Below are 18815 nucleotides of genomic sequence, written 5' to 3'. Positions count from 1 at the left end.
CAGAATTTTATTAAGGCCTGTCGACCTCGGTCTGGAGTATTGCCACACCAAATGGGGCTTGCCATACAACTTGATCATAGATTTGGGTCAAAATGGATGCTCAACAAGTTCCACCGGCTGGGATACACTGAGTCTTACACGGAGACACAAAACTACAAATACTGCTTCCTTATTAGTAGGAGTGGAGATGATGTTCCAGATACTTCTGGCACTCTTGACACCATTGTGGAGGAAACCGATGAACAGATCAATGATGAGGTTGCGGTTGATGCTGCGCTTGAGGATCAATCAGTGATGACAGCCAAAGTGCCAGCCAGTGAAAGTGAATTGTCAAGTAATGATCAGGTGGTCTTTATGGAGGTTGGGGAAACAAACAATGCAGTCACTCAGTTTGTTGGAGACAATATAGATTTAAACATTGTCTCTATTCACGGAAACACTCCCTTTCACTCAATGGGTTGGATCGAAGTCACCTCTCCGGCACCACCTTTGCCAGATCCACAGACAACAGCAGCTTTCCCCTGGGTGAAGTTGAAGGCACTCGACAAAGCTAAGATCCTGAGAGGAACTGAAGTAAAGATTATTCCATTTACGAACAGGAAACAGATAGGAACGAACGCGATCATGTTTCTCCCCCTCGCTGAGCTTTCCTCCTGCCTGGCTCATGATCAGCCACTCCTCACTCCAGGTGACACACTCTGGGCAGCGGGGTGGGTGATCAAAGCCAACGATCCTGAGTTCCCACACTTCAACTGGAATGGCTGGATGAAGAGAATCCATGCTAATGATGCAAAGCAGAGCACACAGATCGAGTTCCTCCCAGTTATTGAAGGAGACCCTAATGACCTCAACACCATCTTCACCACTCTGAAAGAGTGCATACGGCGCGCTGGGGTCGCTATAGTGACCTTTGATCTTCCGATTTGGCTGAAGGCTGTGAATATAATAAAGCAGGCAAATCTACCTGTCATTCCAAGGTTGGGTGGTTTTCACCTGCTGAAGTCTTATCTTGGATCAATGGGTAACATCATGGAAGATTCTGGACTACTAGATGTGATCCAGTTGATCTATCCTGGAAGTACGACAGCCAACCACATCATGGATGGAGGATGTTTTGACAAGGCAATCCGTGTTCACCTCCTCATCGATGCAGCCATCTATCAACACATCATGAAACTTGCCTTCACTGAGGAGGAGCGTGGTGACATGAAGACCTTCATGGAGAAGGTGGCTGATGGGAAGATGGGAGACAGACACTCAGACCCAGTAGTGCCAGTGTTTGAGCAAAGGTTTGAAGAAACCTTCAAACGACTCGCAAAAGGAGGAAGAACACCTGCACTCTGGGTGGAGTACCACCACATGGTAGATGTGATCAAGGTCTTTATCAGAACCGAGCGACTTGCAGACCACAATGGGCATCTGTCCTGCATTGTTACCAAGATGCTTCACATCTTTGCCGCTGCAGGCCATCATCAGTATGCCAAGGGCGCACGGCTGTACTGTCAACTCATGAAGGAACTAGAAACTTTGCCTGCTTACAAAGACACCTTAGAACGTCTCACTGCCCACGGGAACCACGTTGTCCGTTACTCAAGTCATGAGTGGTCCGGCACATGGTGTGACATTTGCATTGAGCAGACATTAATGAAGGCAGCCAAGTCACAAGGTGGACTGAGCAGAGGAAGAATGAGAAACAGTTTTTCTGGCCACAAATGCTGGGTGCTCACCCTCAGTCACCTGTCTGATGTCAACCGACGGATGGAGGAGGACGTCAGTAAACATGTTCCAGTCCACAGAGACCATATTGCGAGACTCCATGTCCTGCAAAGTAGAAAATGAGATATATTTAGAAATTATTTTTCCACAAAGGAGTGTCTGTGGTGAAATATAAATGTTAACAATCAACTCAGAATCATGAAAAACCCTTATTTGACCCCTCATAAGTTACTTAAGGGCCGATTTAAAAAAATAAAAATTCTCGAAAATAATTTTTCGGTACCCGAATTCAACAGCTTTTTTTCTGGGTTTCCCACGGGAGTTGAACTTCAACATTTTAACACATGTTATTACACACCTTTACAAACATATTGGTGAAGAAATTTTTTGGTAACAATTTAGTTAACAGATTTGTGAAATTTCTCATAAAATGCCCTTACTAAATGTAAGAGACATAATTACTCTTCTTTTGGGTCTTCAGAGTCCTAAGGGTCTTTTGGGTCATCTGGTTAATTTGGGTCTTATGGGTGCTCAAGCTCTTTTGCATTCTTGGGATCTTCTGGTTCATTTGGGTCTTTGGGGTATTTTAGGTCATTTGAGTCCTTTGGGTCCTCTGCATCTTTGGGGTCCTCGGGTCTTTTCATTCATCTAGGTATTTGGGTCTTTGGCTTCCACTGGGTCCTCAGGGTCTTTGGGGTCTTTTTGGTGTTTTGGATTGTTTGGTTCTGTGGGTCATTAAGGGTCTTCGGGGTATTTTGAGTTTTCTGGGACTTCTTTTTTTTTTGTGTGTATACTGAATCGAGGCTCGTGAAAGAGCTGACATTTACTTCACAAACAAATCAACCAGACAAACAAAATATATAAAAAGAGGGAGCGGAAGACAAGAGAAGGGAAAGCACACAAACACTTGAGAGCACACAACATTTAAGAGCAGGGAGATGTGTGGGAGGGAGAGGGCTTGGGGGGAGGAGGTGTGGGAAGGGGGGGGGGGGGTGGGAGAAGTATAAAACACAAGGGCACCAAGGACTTCCAGGACAGAAGTTGGTATTTCAAAAAAGTGGAATTGGGGTGAAATTAGCACTGGCCCAGAGGGGAGAACAGTATTCCATTGAGCTGCGGATGAAAGCCTTGTATGTGGTGAGGAGCTCAGGTGTGCCAAGGAAGGACTTCGCACGACGGAGGATGCCCAGTCGGCGACTGGCTTTGGAGGCCAGATTTGAAATGTGGTTTTCCCAGGAAAGATCATGGCAGATAGTGAGACCCAAAAGCTTGAGTGACAGAACTTCTTGGAGAGGATTATTCAGAAAGTGGATGGGAGGGTTGTCCAGTCGGTCTTTTCGGAGAGACATCGTAAGAGTGTGAGATTTGTCAGGATTGAAAGACATGTTCCACTTGTTTGCCCAGTCTGTGATTTTGTCCAGGTCTGCAGAGAGTGAGGAGGCTGCAGACTGCCTATCTGAGGGATGAAGAATGGAGCGACAGAGAGTAGAGTCATCAGCAAAGAGATAGAGAGGATTTTCAAGAGAGTCAGAGAGATCATTGATGAAGACCAGAAAAAGCACAGGGCCCAGAACACTGCCTTGGGGAACTCCAGCCTGAACAAGAAGAGGAGATGAGAGAAACCCATTCAGGGCCACACGTTGACTATGACTAGAGAGGAAGTCCGCCAGCCATGCGTGGAGATTTCCATGGATACCAACAGAGGAGAGTTTGGTGAGCAGAGTGGGGTGCCAGACCGCATCGAAGGCACGTGATATGTCAAGGGAGACAGCTCTAATTTCCTGTTTGGCATTGAGGACCTCCATCCATTGTTGAGAAGGCAGAAGCAGCATGTCCAGAGTAGAGTGACCAGGTCTGAAACCAAATTGATGATCAGAGATCAAGCCATTGGAGAAGAGGAAAGATTTCATATCTGAAGCAATGATGGATTCCATGACTTTGCTGATAATTGGGAGAAGGCTGATTGGTCTGTAGTTGCTGGAATGTGTTTTTGCACCTTTTTTGTGCAAAGCGGTGATGTTGGCAGATTTCCAAGCAGATGGCAGATGACCTTGAGCAAAAGAGAGGGTGAAGAGAACAGAGAGAGGGAGTGAAAGAGCGGAAGAACAAGATTTTAGGAGCCGTGGGCTGATGCCGTCAGGTCCAGTTGCAGAATCAGAGTCGAGGGTTGACAGAAACTTTTCCACCTTGTCAGGAGGAAAGGACACAGAGTCCAGGAGCAGCTGGGTACGACTGGGTATGGTGGATACAGAGAGGGATGGGTTTGGGACACAAGATTTAGAGGCAAACACAGAGTTGAGGCATTCAGCTTTTTCACATGCGGAGTCAGCCGTGTGGCCGTTTGAGGTGAGGGAGGGGATGGAGGGGGAACAAACACCAGAAACAGATTTGACCAGACGCCACCAGGATTTGGAAGAGGGAGACAGATAAGAGAGTTCTGTCCTGAGAACGGAGAGATATTGTTTCCTGGCTCTCCTGAGGGTGGACACACACTTGTTTCGGGCTTTGTGAAAGGAAATGAGATTTCCTTCCGTTGGATTTGTTTTCCAGGAGACGAAAGCACGTTGTTTCTGGGCAATAGCCTCACCACAAGATTCCGTGTACCATGGACAGGAGGAAGGATATGACAACTGAAGACGAGATGGGATAAATCTGTGCATGAGAGAGAGCAATTTACTTTGGAAGAATTCCCAGGATGAGTTGATGTCAGAGGCGGTAGAGATGGGAGACCAGTCCAGATGATTGATGGCTGCATGAAGACCGTGCCAGTTGGCCTGAGTGAAATGCCAGACTCGTCGACGCTGAGGAGGCTCTCTGAGAATGGTCAGAGAGATGTCCACTTTAACAAGCACATGATCAGATGAGCCGATTGGAGAAGAAGAAGAGCAGCAGACATTTTCAGGGAAGTTAGTCATAACCAAGTTCAGAAGAGAAGATGCTCCGTTGACTGAGATCCGGGTCGGGAAATTGACAGATTGTGTCTGTCCCAGTGAGTCACAGAAGTCCTTTGCTGAAGAGCCATGGCTAGTGAGAGAGGTACCCACACCCAGCCAACTGGCATGGTGACAATTGAAATCACCACATATGAGGAAGAGAGAGTTGGGATGGGTAGATAGAAGTTCCCGCCCCTAAAAGCTGGTAGTGGTTAGCTGGTAGTGGAGTCCCGCCCCTAAAATCATGATGTTCATTCATGATGTCACCTGTGTGATGTAATCGAGGGAAAGGTTTCTCAGCACGCAATGATAACTGCCTGACCAATAATCTTCTGATAGTCAAAATCATTATTAAAAACTACCAGCAGCAACAAAAATTCCCTCGATGACGTAGCCAGTCACATGAGCAATCAAATCGCCGTTTTTGGGGTGGCGGGGGCCAATCGAGTGATATTTATTCAAAAAAAAGGACGATTAAGTGTTAAGTGAAGCAATATCTATTAAGTAAACCAAACATGATTTTCTGTGTCTGTGGCCCTTTGAGATGGTAACCCCAAACTCACGGCACTCCCAGGAAACGGAACCGAGCCCTCCTCAATGTCTATAACCCTCCAAGGCGAATTTGATGCGCTCCGGCGATCGTTGGAACAATGTCCGATCAAGAGCAACTGAGGCGTAGACGGTCGAAGCGACACAGAAGTCACGTGGTCCAACACCCAGCAAACTTGCGGTCGAAAGGGAACTCCCAAAGACCCGATCCAGACTTGCACCTGCACCGTTCAATCAGCGATCCGCAGTGCAATCTTCAGACGCCGCTTTATTGCACAGCTGTCCCCAGCAAACCACCGGAGGATAAACCCAACCGACGCGACAAAAACCTTTTCCGATGAAGGTAGCGCACGGGGCGAAATGGTGGACGGCTCGCACTCGAGCCAGAGCTTCTAGGCAAGGATTCTCCGGAATCTAAATGTCGATACCCGTCTACGCAGGCTCCACAATACTCCGGCGATATCACCTATCGCTCGAACTTCCTTTCAAGGACTCAAAGTCCACTCTTGACGTTCGCTCAACCACGCTCCGTACAGAGCTTCAAGGCACGTCTTTCTTTTCCTTATCTCTTCTTCTTCCTCCTCTTTTTTCTTCCAGGTCACGGTCCGATTTCCTGTCTCATTTTACCATGAGCGCTTTTAACCTTTTAACCACAATAACCATTTCCCTTAAACAACAATACCCATAATACTTAGAACCCACAATCTATCTATAATTCCAGTAATCTCTCTGTGTGTGTGTGTGTGTGTCTGTGTGTTTGTTTGTCTGTGACCGCTGTTTCTCGACAACCACGGGTCCGATATACTTGAAACTTGCCAGGTATATTGCTGGGGACCCGAGGATGTGCCTTTTCAAGGTTTCATATTAATCGGGCAAGTAGTTACCGAGCTATGTCCAAAAAACGATTCAACCAATCAGAGAGCAGCGAGCTATCACGTGTGCCGAACGTGGCGAACAGACTCTGCCTCGGACGGCACATTTGAGAGCGTATTCATTTATTTCACGTTGGCAAACTATGTTGGCGCTATGTTGGCGTTAAACTATGTTTTAAAACTAATTAAAACTAATTTGCGATTCATCGTAACTGCGATATGTGACCTTCCGGACAGTCAAATGAGGACGTCACTTCCGGACTTACGGATAGTCATAGTGACGACGTACTGATGCTGAACGTGGCGAGCAGACGCTGTAAGGTACGATCGATTGTAGTACACGTTTATAATAACTCTGCCGATACAGGCCCGATTAACTGCAGCGCCATCCGAGCTGCGGCGTCGGGACGATACATTCATTGTACGGTCACATCACGCACTTACGGACACGTCCATGGGCCCATGGGCACGCCCATGCATGCATGGGCGGACATTTTTTTTTTTTTTTTTGGCAAGGAACGGGCACCCACGTACGGGCACGTCCTAGTAATAATAATAACAGCAATCATAATAATAAGTGCCGAATCCGTAACACTTCCCCCCCCCCCCCCCCTCAAGAAAAAGTTTGAACACAGCGAAAACTTTCTTTGCAGGCAAACTCTTTCAACAAACAAAACTAAACTCACAACCCAAATCATCAATTCCCATGGGCAACAATAATCAATATCTCCCAAAAATAAAGCAACAAACTTCGAACGACCCACAGAGATTTCTCACGTTAATTGACTGGACAAAGCATCAGCCACGACATTGTCCCTGCCCTTTACATGTTCAATTTCCAAGTTGAACCCCTGCAAAGCCAAACTCCATCTCATCAACCTCTGATTTTTACTTTTAGGTTCTTTTGAATGAAGGTTGAGGGGTTGATCAAAAATCCAGAGTCAAGCAAATCGATAGCACTTTTTCCGGGAGGCCGAGCTGAAAGCCAGGTTCCATGGTGGTTGGGTGGTGACGCCTGGAAGTATTCACTACATGGACGCCTTTAGGAACATGGAGTTCACGGTTAGCCCGTGCAGGAAAGTTCACTACATGGACGCCTTTAGGAACGTGGAGTTCACGGTTAATCCATGTAGGGAAGTTCACTACATGGACATCTTTAGGAACTTCCTAAAGATGGTTCACGGTTAATGGTTCACGGTTAATCCGTGTAGGAATCTTGGCTCGGCGGCTCCGCAGCATTCAGTGCTTCAACTTCTCTGAACTTTGATAATAATTACGGTGGGACTGCTTGTCACTGTAGTCACATGAATAGCGGTCTCCTTCTCGGCCACTACTCTGATAATCCTTCCTTCGGGAGCTGCCGTAACTCTGGGAGCCTCCATAATAATATCGATTGCGGCCACCACCAAAACTACTACTCCGTTGTCCTCTTCTGTAGCCCCCACGACACCTATGAAATGCCTTCCCTACTGTTATGGTCCGACCCTCCAAATCCTTACCATTCCAATCCGTCTATGCCTCTTTGGCGTCTTTTGTGTTTTCAAACGTGACAAAGCCAAACCCTCTTGACTTTTGCGTTTCCCTGTCTTTTACCAGCCGCACTTCCAGAAGCGGTCCATATTTGCTCAAGACAGAGGTCAGAACTTCCTCTTTTGTTTTGAAGTTCAGTTAACCTACAAATAGCTTGCCAAATTTGCCGCCATCCCTGACTGGTGTGGTGTTATTTTCGCTACTGGGCTTTTTAACAACCATCAGGTTACCACAAACTTGACCACCGGCAAATCATTACCGATAACAAAAGATACTCCCTCTACAGGAAGAGTGGCTTGTAAACCTACGGTGACCGGTCCTGACACCAAATCAGATTCTAAATGGATGACATGAAGTGGAGCTGTAACACAGCCACCAATCCCCTGTAAGCGAACACTAGCACCAGTTGCCATCTTAGAACCCACAATAATAATAATAACAGCAATCATAATAATAAGTGCCGAATCCGTAACAGTATTTGGTGTATTCGATCTTCCATCTGCCGCTTCCGGTCCGGTATGAAGAGGACGCAGGCGTCACATGCTCGCCGCTTCTTCGACCGGGCCACTGTCAGTTGCTTTCTTTTTTGGTGGTCGTGCGGATTTTTTGGCCATTGAGTCTGCCCTCTGCATAGCCCCGGCTCTGCTCCCTGCTTCGCCTGCCCGGCTCCTTCGCCTGCTCGCTGTTTCCTCGGGCGCGCTCTCGTGGGTTGTGACCATCGCAGCGGTTTGGTGGCGGTTTCCCGCCGTGATCAACCTTGGCCTCGTGATCGTCTCTTTGCTCCTGCCTGCCCTCTGCTTGGTCCCGGCTCTGCTCCTGGCTTCACCTACCTGGCTCCTTCGTTTCCTTGGGCCTGCTCTCGTGGGTTGGGACCATTGTTTCACCTCCTCAACCTTGGCCTCGTCTCGTCTCTCCGCTCCTGCCTGGCATGGCTCTGCGGTACTCCGCCGCAAGGCTCCTTCTGCTCAATACCCGCTCCACCCCATCATGCATCTCTGCCATCAAATCAAATGGACTCCTCCGACGACCCAGGTACATTCACCGTGGCTCCGGTCGTAAGTTTGTTTATTTGCAATCAGGTCACTCCATCCCCGTCCTCTGGTCGGCTCAGCGCACTCTCACTCTTCGTCCCAGCGCACCTGGTCACAGCAACGCACACGATCGCACCTCCTGCCTACGAACCCTGGCTAAATCACCTGAATTCATCCCTGCTGTTCAAAACAACATCAAGCTCACCCTGTTCAACACCCGGGGACTCAACAACAAATGCCTCATCCTGAACGAATACATCCTGGATAACAAACTGGACTTTCTCTGTCTCACCGAAACCTGGCAACAACCTCTGGACTACTACACACTCAACCTCACCACACCCAATGGATATTCCTACGTCAATAAACCACGCTCGGAGGGCCGAGGTGGTGGAATTGCTGTTATCCACCGTCAAGACATCAAGACCAACCTCATCTCCATCTCATCTGCTCCATCATTTGAACACCTGGCTTTTAAACTCTCTGGTCGCACGCAGTCAGTCATGGCTGTCGTCTACCGCCCTCCCAAACCACACCCATCATTCCTGTCTGACTTCTCCTACTTTCTGACCCAGCTATGTTCCCTCTCCCCCTCAATCCTCCTCCTTGGTGATTTCAATATCCACATGGACTCTACTGACCACAATAACCACTGACTTCACCGATTTACTCACCTGCTTTAACCTCACTCAACATGTCGACTTTCCTACCCATATCCGTGGTCACATTTTGGACCTTGTCTGCTCCACTGGATTAAATTTGCACCATCTCTCTGGCTCCGACCTCACCCTCTCTGACCACTTAGCCATCACTCTGACCATCAACATCCCCGCCCCAACACCAAGACGTTATCGCACTATCACCTTCCGTAAGCTAAACGCTCTTTCACCTACCTCATTCTCATCCACCCTCTCGGAAAAAATGTCCACTTCTCCCTTCATTGACCTCCACACCCCTTCCGACCTCACTGACTACTACAACCACACTCTCTCCTCCTGCCTTGACCAGCTTGCGCCTGTAAAAACCAAAACAGTTTCTTTCACCCATTCTGCTCCCTGGTTTACCCCTGAACTCCGCCTGATGAAAACTCGTGCTCGCCAACTTGAAAGACTCCGCAATAAAACGGGTCTCACAGTTCACTCCCAAGCCTACAAGGACCACCTACAACACTACAAAGATGCCCTCTCCCGCGCCCGCTCAGCCTACTACTCTGAAATTATCCACTCTGGCTCCGGAAACCCAAAAGCACTCTTCTCGACAATAAACAAACTCCTCCGCCCCCTGAACACCACCACCCAGTCATTCACAGTAGACAACTGCATCTCCTTCCTCTCTTTCTTCCAACGCAAAATTGACAACATCTACAACAGCTTGACGACCGCCGCACCCGCTCCCCCTCCAACCACCTGCCCCCCCTTGTCCTGCCATCCCCTGTCTCGGTTCTCCCCAATCTCCCCTACTGACCTCTCTGAACTCCTCATAGGAATGAAAACTGCCACCTGCACTCTTGACCCCATCCCCTCCAGCTTTGTCAAGGCATCCCTCCCTGCTCTCTCTCCACTTATCATTGCAACACTAAACTCCTCCCTTTCTACAGGCATCGTCCCACCTTCCCTCAAAATTGCTGCTGTTACCCCCATTCTAAAAAAACCTGGTCTAAACCCTGACACCCTAAACAACTTCAGACCCATCTCCAACCTACCCTTTCTGTCAAAAGTTTTGGAACGCGCTGTAGCCACTCAACTCAAACATCATCTCTCTGCCAATAACCTGTATGAAACATTCCAATCCGGATTCCGCTCCAACCACAGTACTGAAACTGCTCTCCTCAAAATCGCCAACGACCTTCTCCTCTCCTCTGACGCTGGCAACCTCAACATTCTCGTCCTCCTCGACCTCAGCGCTGCCTTTGACACCATCGATCACACCATCCTCCTCACCCGACTTGAATCCACCTTTAACGTTACCGGCACTGCCCTCTCTTGGATTAAATCATACCTCTCTGACAGACGCAAGTTCATCTCCATCAATAACTGCAAATCCCCCACTGCTCCCCTCCCCCAAGGTGTCCCCCAAGGTTCAGTTCTTGGCCCCCTCCTCTTCATCCTTTACCTGTCCCCCCTCGGTCACTTAATCCGCCGTCATGGTCTCCAATTCCACTGCTTCGCCGATGACATCCAGCTTTTCATCTCCACCAAGTCCGTCTCCACCGACACCCACTCTATCCTGACAAACTGCATCACTGAAATAAAATCCTGGCTTCAAATCAACTTCCTCAAGCTTAACTGTGATAAATTTGAAATAATCATCATTGGCCCAAAAACGCTCACAAAATCCACCCATAACTTTGCCCTCAACATCGACGGTATCCCAGTATCCACCTCCCCTCACATCCGGAATCTTGGCGTCATCTTTGACCAAACCCTTTCCTTCGACAAATACACTAAACAGATCACAAAGTCAGCCTTCTTTCACCTGAAAAACATTGCCCGTCTCCGCTCATCCCTCTCCTCCACGGCTGCAGAAACCCTCATCCACGCCTACATCACCTCCCGTCTGGACTACTGCAATAGCCTCCTCTATGGTTCACCCTCAAAAATCACCAATAAACTCCAATACATTCAGAACTCCGCTGCCCGTCTACTCACCCATTCCCGGACCCGTGACCACATCACCCCCGTCCTTTACAAGCTTCACTGGCTCCCCATCCCCCAGAGAATCCAGTACAAAATCCTCCTCTTGACATACAAAGCCCTCCATAACCTGGCCCCATCCTACCTGGCTGACCTCCTCTCCAGACACACTCCCACCCGCAACCTCCGCTCTGCTGGTACCAACCTCCTGACCCCCTCCATCCGGACCAAATTCAGATCCTGGGGGGACAGGGCCTTCTCCATCGCTGCTCCCACCCTCTGGAACTCACTACCTCACACCATCAGAGACTCCTCCTCACTCACCACATTCAAAACATCACTAAAGACCCACATGTTCAACACTGCATTCAACATTCAACCCACAGCATCTAACCCCTGACTATCTCTTCTCCTTCTCCCTCCTTTTGCTTTAAATATTTCCCTATTGATTCTTGTCTTTTTGCAATTGTGGTTTTCATGTATTGTTATGCATTATGTTTTCCACTCTGTCAAAGCGCCTTTGGGCTTCTGGAAAAGCGCTATACAAAAGAAATGAATTATTATTAATTATTATTATTATTATTATTATTCTGGGTCTTTGGGGTCTTTTGGATCTTAAGGGTCTTTTCAGTCTTTTGGGTCTTTGGCGTCTTTATGGGTCTTTGGGGAATTTGGGGTCTTCAGTGTCTTTTGGGTTTTTGTGGTCTTTTGTATATTTAAGAGTCTTCAGGGTATTTTGGGTCTTTGGGGTGTTTGGGGTCTATTGGGTCTTCTGGGTCCTTGAGGTCTCAGGGTCTTTTGGGTCTTACCAAAATTTTGGGTCTTTAGGGTCTTTTCAGTCTATTGGGTCTTTGGCGTATTTTTGGTCTTTGGGGTATTTTGGGTGTTTGGGGTCCATTGGGTCTTTTTGGACCTTTGGGTCTTTGGGGTATTTTGGATCTTCAGAGTCCTTGGGGGTCTTCTAAGTCCTTGGGGTCTTTTAGGTCCTCTTTGTCATTTGGGTCCTTGGGGTTTTTGGGGGTCTTTTGGATCCTCAGGGTATTTTGGGTCTTCAGGGTCTTTTCAGTCTTTTGGGTCTTTGGGGTATTTTGGGTGATTGGGGTATTTTGGGTCTTCAGAGTTCTTTGGGTCTTCAGAGTTCTTTGGGTCTTCTGGGTCCTTGGGGTCTTCTCGGTCTTCATTATCTATTGTGTCTTTAACAGTCTACAGGGTATTTTGGGTCTTCGGGTATTTTGGGTGTTTGGGGTCCATTGGGGTCTTCTGGGTCCTTGGGGTATTTTGGGTCCTCAGAGTCTTTTAGGTCTTTTAAACGGTGGACACACTCGTGTTCAAATACTGCCCCTTAAACCCCCCCCCCCCCCCCTCAAATCCCTCCTAAAGCACTGCTTAAAGCGTTTAAAACCTAGCCTTAAGAATGGGGACAGACACACACACACACACACACACACACACACACACACATTGTGTTTTATATGGTAGATACATATAAATGGTAAAAGATTGGGGCTCATTTTTCTGAATTCAATTATGAATTCTCGTTTTTATACGAATCGCCTCACACCAAGAGCATACATACGATACACATTTATGTATGGAATGTGTGTGTTCCCCCGTATCCCTCCCACCACCCCCACCCTGAGCCCCAGGGGCTCTGATGTTTCCCTCGCCCCCATCCCCTATGCCTCCCCCCCCTCCCCCCAAAAAAAACCTTCACATGCACACCCCAGTTATAACCACCAGTTTTCAAGTAATTCCATCCAGGAATGCTTCGAAGTTGGTCAAGCAAACGATAAACAAACACTGAAACATACTGACAATTCTTGAATTATGTATACTGTATATAGTATTATTGTCTGTTTATGCATAATGTCAAATTAAAATTCAAACAATTGTCATTATAGATATTTCCTTCCCTCAGGTCCTTCTCTGCATGGAAATGTGTGTGCAGCTTTCCTGGTGGGTCGAATCATGAGATGTTTTCCTTCATTTGTTATTGACCATTATGCAATCAGGTCAAGTCAACTTCTTGATAATGGGAATTAATTCAGAATTGAAAGCTTTTGATAATAAGGTTGTTATGATGTTGCAGAGATTTTTGAGAAGGATGCTGATTTGAAGTTACTTCCTACCTGAAGGGTAATTTTCTATCGAATATTTGTCATAACTTCCCATAATTCTCTGTAAAAAGATGTAGCCGAGGTGTAATTGGTTCTACTAAGCAGAATACCGCTGCCTCTTTTTGCTGCATTTTGAATGTAAAATATCATGTCAGATGAACAAAGATGAATGTATATTTTGTATGTTTGGAAAAAGTAGTGAATAACTGTTAAACTAGATGGTATTCATAGAATACTTACCCTGCGCAGTCAACTTATTGCGAGCCAACTCTTCTGTTTTTGAACATTTTTTTTCTTTGATCCAATATGACTGCCAGACCACGTGAGCGATGACTACATAAATTTATATTCTCCAATATAATTGTTGCATAGATAACGCTCAATACATTTCAAACTGATCAGACTAAGCGTTGTCCTGTCGAATTATGACGTCATAATTATGGCACCAATGACGTCATCGTTAACAACACCTATTCCCCATATGGAGTTCTTTACAATGAGCCATGTTTCAATTTTTTCCATGCAGTGGTTTTGGAGATATGGAGGTGCAACATTTTTCGGATTTTCCAAGATAGCAGCTGTACTACATGACTTATGACGTCATTATTATCATTAAAATATTCGAAAGGAGGAGGCGCTCCTATGGTGAAAATTTTGTGTCCATCAGACCAACAGTTGCTGAAATTTTTAAAATAATGATCGGATAAGTATTGTACTTGTCGAATTATGACGTCATAACGAAGACACTGATGACATCCTCATTAACATGTCTTATTCCCCATGGGGAGTACTTGACAATGAGCCAGGTCTCCATTTTTTCCATGGAGTGGTTTCAGAGACATAAAGGTGAGAAGTTTTTCCAAGATGGCGCCTGTAGCACGTGACCTATGACGTCATAATCATTAAAATATTCTGCAGGAGGAGTCGCTCCAATGGTGAAAATTTCATGTCAATCAGACCAACAGTTGCCGAGAAAATGAATTTTTAAAATGCATACACGTGTGCGTGACATAATAATATGTTATTATATCTAAATACACGGCACACGTACATACGTTACTGAATGCTTAGCCCTGCTTTTCGCTTCACGAGCGCAGGGTAATGAGGTCATTTTAATTCCTCTTGAAAATTTTCTCATGATATATCAAACTGATCATCAAATCACGAATTATGAGATCTCCAAATCAAGAATGAACTTGGACGGCACTCGGTAGAGCACATACCTCTGCAATGATGAAGTTTACGTTTTGTATCCCACTGATAGGCCAGATCTGGATCCGGACATGAACCAACATCTAATCGGCTTGTTCTTGTCACCTAACCAACTCATCCACCAAGTTTTGTCATAACTCATACACAACTTTTTGAAACATCACGCGATTTAAACGATATATATATACAGACTTGGCATTTAATGTGGAATATTTTTTTTGTGGGGGTGAACTTACTTTTCAAGATGTCTTAGAACCTAAAGTTCATTGGAATTATGTTGAAATTATTCTAGATTTTGTTAATGTGACCTTTAAAAGAAACAAAAACCACATTTGACATTTCGAAACAAATAAATTGATCCTTGAAAGTGATGTAAACTGATATCGAACTCAATTCATGGACAGTACTGTGTTAAACTTCTGTACATTTTCCAGAAGTATATCTTTATTTTGCACATCAGCCAAAAATTTTTTTAACAAAAACAAAAGTTAAATTACGACTGGGATTACAGACAGTAAAATTACAGTTCAGTGCTTCGTATAACCCCCACGAGCATTCAGGAGAGCACATACACGTTGAGGCATGCTGTTCACGAGATTTGCCAAGGTTTGGACAGGAATTGCTTGCCATGCAGTGACAATAGCCTGCTGCAATTCACGCACAGAGGTCGGCTGCTGGTCCAAGTGGTCGATTTGACGCGTTAGTTCTGCCCACAAGTTCTCTATCGGATTCATATCCGGGGACATGGCAGGCCACTCCATATGCTCTACACCACGGTCAGCAAAAGTGTTGGATCATGCGAGCACGATGAGGCCGTGCATTGTCATATTGGAAGACAATGTTTCCTCGAAAGGCTGCACGAGCAAATGGAAGCAATGTTTCTTCCAGAATGACCCTGTGCTTGAACTGGTTCAGGTTTCCATTCAGAACAACCAGGTCAGTTTTGCCCCCTGCATGAAAAGCAGCCCAAACGGTCACCCCACCACCTCCAGCTTGGACTCTTGGCACTATACAATCTTTGTTGTAGGCTTCATGAACTTGTCTGCGCACTCGGACGCGGCCATCTTGATGATAGACCAGAAATCTAGACTCATCACTGAAGATCACATGATTCCAGTGTCCTGGCTGCCATTGACGGTGCTCTCTGGCCCACTGCAATCGGCGCTGGTGGTGTTGTCTGGTCAGGCTTGGCTTTCTCAGGGGACGCCTGGCACGATAGCCTGCTTGAACCAGTCGTTGGTTGACTAGCCTTCTGGATACAGGCACATTTGTCAGTTGCTGCCACTCAGCCCTAAGCTGATTAGCTGACTTGGTACGGCCATTGCGGACTAACCGGTGCAGCTGGCGATCATCCCTCCTTGTGGTTCTGCGGGGACGTCCTGGCCTCGGTATTGGAGTAGGGACACCCCTCTGAGCATTTCGTTTCAGGATCTTTGACACGACCTTGAGTGATGCCATACTGCCGAGCAATAGCACGCTGTTTCATGCCGTAATTTAGTAAAGCCACCACTCCATGACGAGCAGCATTGTCGAGTTGACGGACCATCTCTAGAGGAAGCGGTAATAACTTTTGGAGACGTGCAGCAGTTGTTTTCCACTGATACAGAACGCAACAACCCTTGTATACCCGACTGTGAAGCCAATCATCAAATGCACCTGTCGGTACATTTTGCCACGCCACCTGTGATATAATCCTGTTGTTGACTTCTTGCTGCGACAGACAATCAGTGACATGGTTCTTTTAACAAATAAATCACCAAAGTGTAAAAGAAACTCACCAGATTGATATACTGAGTTAAGAAAGTAAACCCAAGTCAAGAAAAAATATATATTCCATATTAAATGCCAAGTCTGTAGTTTGTGGCCCCATCTCTCAATGGTGAAGGATTACTGATTTTTTAATTTTTTTATTCATGCATCCAGATCCGGATCTGGATCTTCACCAAAATCGAATCGATCAGTTATTGTCACACACCCAACTTGCCCACCAAGTTTTGGCGGAATCCATCACTTTTTGAGATATCCTGCAATATATCGTTTTGGCACTATCTCTCAATGGTGAAGAATCACTTAAAACATTGTGGTGTCCGGATCTGGATCTTCACCAAAATCGAATCAATCAGTTATTGTCACACGCCCAACTTGTCCACCAAGTTTTGTCGGAATCCATCACTTTTTGAGATATCCTGCAATATATCGTTTTGGCACTATCTCTCGATGGTGAAGAATCACTTAAAACATTGTGGTGTCCGGATCTGGATCTTCACCAAAATCGAATCAATCAGTTATTGTCACACGCCCAACTTGTCCACCAAGTTTTGGCGGAATCCATAACTTTTTTAGATATCCTGCAATATATCGTTTTGGCACTATCTCTCAATGGTGAAGAATCACTTAAAACATTGTGGTGTCCAGATCGGGATCTTCACCAAAATCTAATCAATTCATCCTTGTCACACACCCAATCTGTCCACCAAATTTGGTTTAAATCAGTCCCTAACTTTTTTGAGATATCACCCTCACAGGCAGACAAACCTTAGTCAACAATTATCACCTGAGTCAACAATACCCACGACCACCCTCCACCTCCCCTCCCCCCCCCCCCCCCCCCCCACCACTTCCCCCATATAATCCCAGCCCCACCATTGTGACGGGACATCACAATGGCATGACAAACATGGACATGACACGGACATGACACACACAGCACGACACTTCACGGTAACAGCACGACACTTCACGGTAACAGCACGGACACGACACATCATAGTAACAGCATGACACATACGGACACACAGACCCAGACACAGACCCAGACACAGACACAGACACGACACACACACACAACACAACCACAGACACAAATGGCATCCCAGGAAAGTATGGAACTGGACGAACATGTAACATCCAGGATTGGTCAGCCAGCTACAGTGAGACAAAGCAATTGGCGCCCATTTGGTCGGCGGTGTTCGAGTGTGCCTGGGCGGTGTTCGAACGTGCCTGGGCGGTGTTCGAACGTGCCTGGGCGGTGTTCGAGCGTGCCTGGGCGGTGTTCGAGCGTGCCTGGGCGGTGTTCGAGCGTGCCTGGGCGGTGTTCGAGCGTGCCTGGGCGGTGTTCGAGCGTGCCTGGGCGGTGTTCGAGCGTGCCTGGGCGGTGTTCGAGCGTGCCTGGGCGGTGTTCGAGCGTGCCTGGGCGGTGTTCGAGCGTGCCTGGGCGGTGTTCGAGCGTGCCTGGGCGGTGTTCGAGCGTGCCTGGGCGGTGTTCGAGCGTGCCTGGGCGGTGTTCGAGCGTGCCTGGGCGGTGTTCGAGCGTGCCTGGGCGGTGTTCGAGCGTGCCTGGGCGGTGTTCGAGCGTGCCTGGGCGGTGTTCGAGCGTGCCTGGGCGGTGTTCGAGCGTGCCTGGGCGGTGTTCGAGCGTGCCTGGGCGGTGTTCGAGCGTGCCTGGGCGGTGTTCGAGCGTGCCTGGGCGGTGTTCGAGCGTGCCTGGGCGGTGTTCGAGCGTGCCTGGGCGGTGTTCGAGCGTGCCGTGTCCGTGTCGTGTCCGTGCCGTGTCCGTGTCGTGTCCGTGCCGTGTCCGTGTCGTGTCCGTGCCGTGTCCGTGCCGTGTCCGTGCCGTGTCCGTGCCGTGTCCGTGTCGTGTCCGTGCCGTGTCCGTGTCGTGTCCGTGCCGTGTTCGTGTCGTGTCCGTGCCGTGTTCGTGTCGTGTTCGTGTCGTGTCCGTGCCGTGTTCGTGTTCGTGTCGTGTCCGTGCCGTGTTCGTGTCGTGTCCGTGCCGTGTTCGTGTCGTGTCCGTGCCGTGTTCGTGTCGTGTCCGTGCCGTGTTCGTGTCGTGTCCGTGCCGTGTTCGTGTCGTGTCCGTGCCGTGTTCGTGTCGTGTCCGTGCCGTGTTCGTGTCGTGTCCGTGCCGTGTTCGTGTCGTGTCTGTGCCGTGTTCGTGTCGTGTCTGTGCCGTGTCCGTGTCGTGTCTGTGCCGTGTCAGTGTCGTGTCTGTGCCGTGTCAGTGTCGTGTCTGTGCCGTGTCCGTGTCGTGTCCGTGCGGTGTTGTGTTGTATTTCTTCTAGACTAATAGTCTGTGTCATGTTCGTGTCTGTTCTGTGCCGGTGTCATGTCCGTGCTGTGTTCTGCTGTATGTCTTCTAGACTAATAGTCTGTGTCGTGTTCGTGTCTGTACTGTGCCGGTGTCGTGTCCGTGCGGTGTTGTGCTTTATTTCTTCTGGACTAA

The 18815-nt window shown here is 47.6% G+C and overlaps 1 protein-coding gene across 4 annotated transcripts in view; it reads left to right on the top strand.

Moving 5' to 3' along the window:
* Positions 1–18815, top strand: part of LOC137430023 (SID1 transmembrane family member 1) — a 145237-nt gene that overhangs the window by 113248 nt on the left and 13174 nt on the right. For 3 of the 4 annotated variants that reach the window (XM_078780062.1, XM_078780063.1, XM_078780065.1), the window contains one exon: positions 13183–13220. The exons of the other annotated variant lie outside the window; for it this stretch is intronic. In XM_078780062.1, coding sequence (XP_078636188.1) covers positions 13183–13220 — 38 coding nt within the window. The remainder of the gene's footprint in view (positions 1–13182; positions 13221–18815) is intronic. 4 annotated transcript variants of the gene reach the window in all.

This window comes from Myxine glutinosa, chromosome 6 (genome assembly GCF_964187855.1).
Source record: "Myxine glutinosa chromosome 6, kmMyxGlut1.1, whole genome shotgun sequence".
Lineage (NCBI taxonomy): Eukaryota > Metazoa > Chordata > Myxini > Myxiniformes > Myxinidae > Myxine > Myxine glutinosa.
This window is presented reverse-complemented; position numbering and strand designations above follow the sequence as displayed.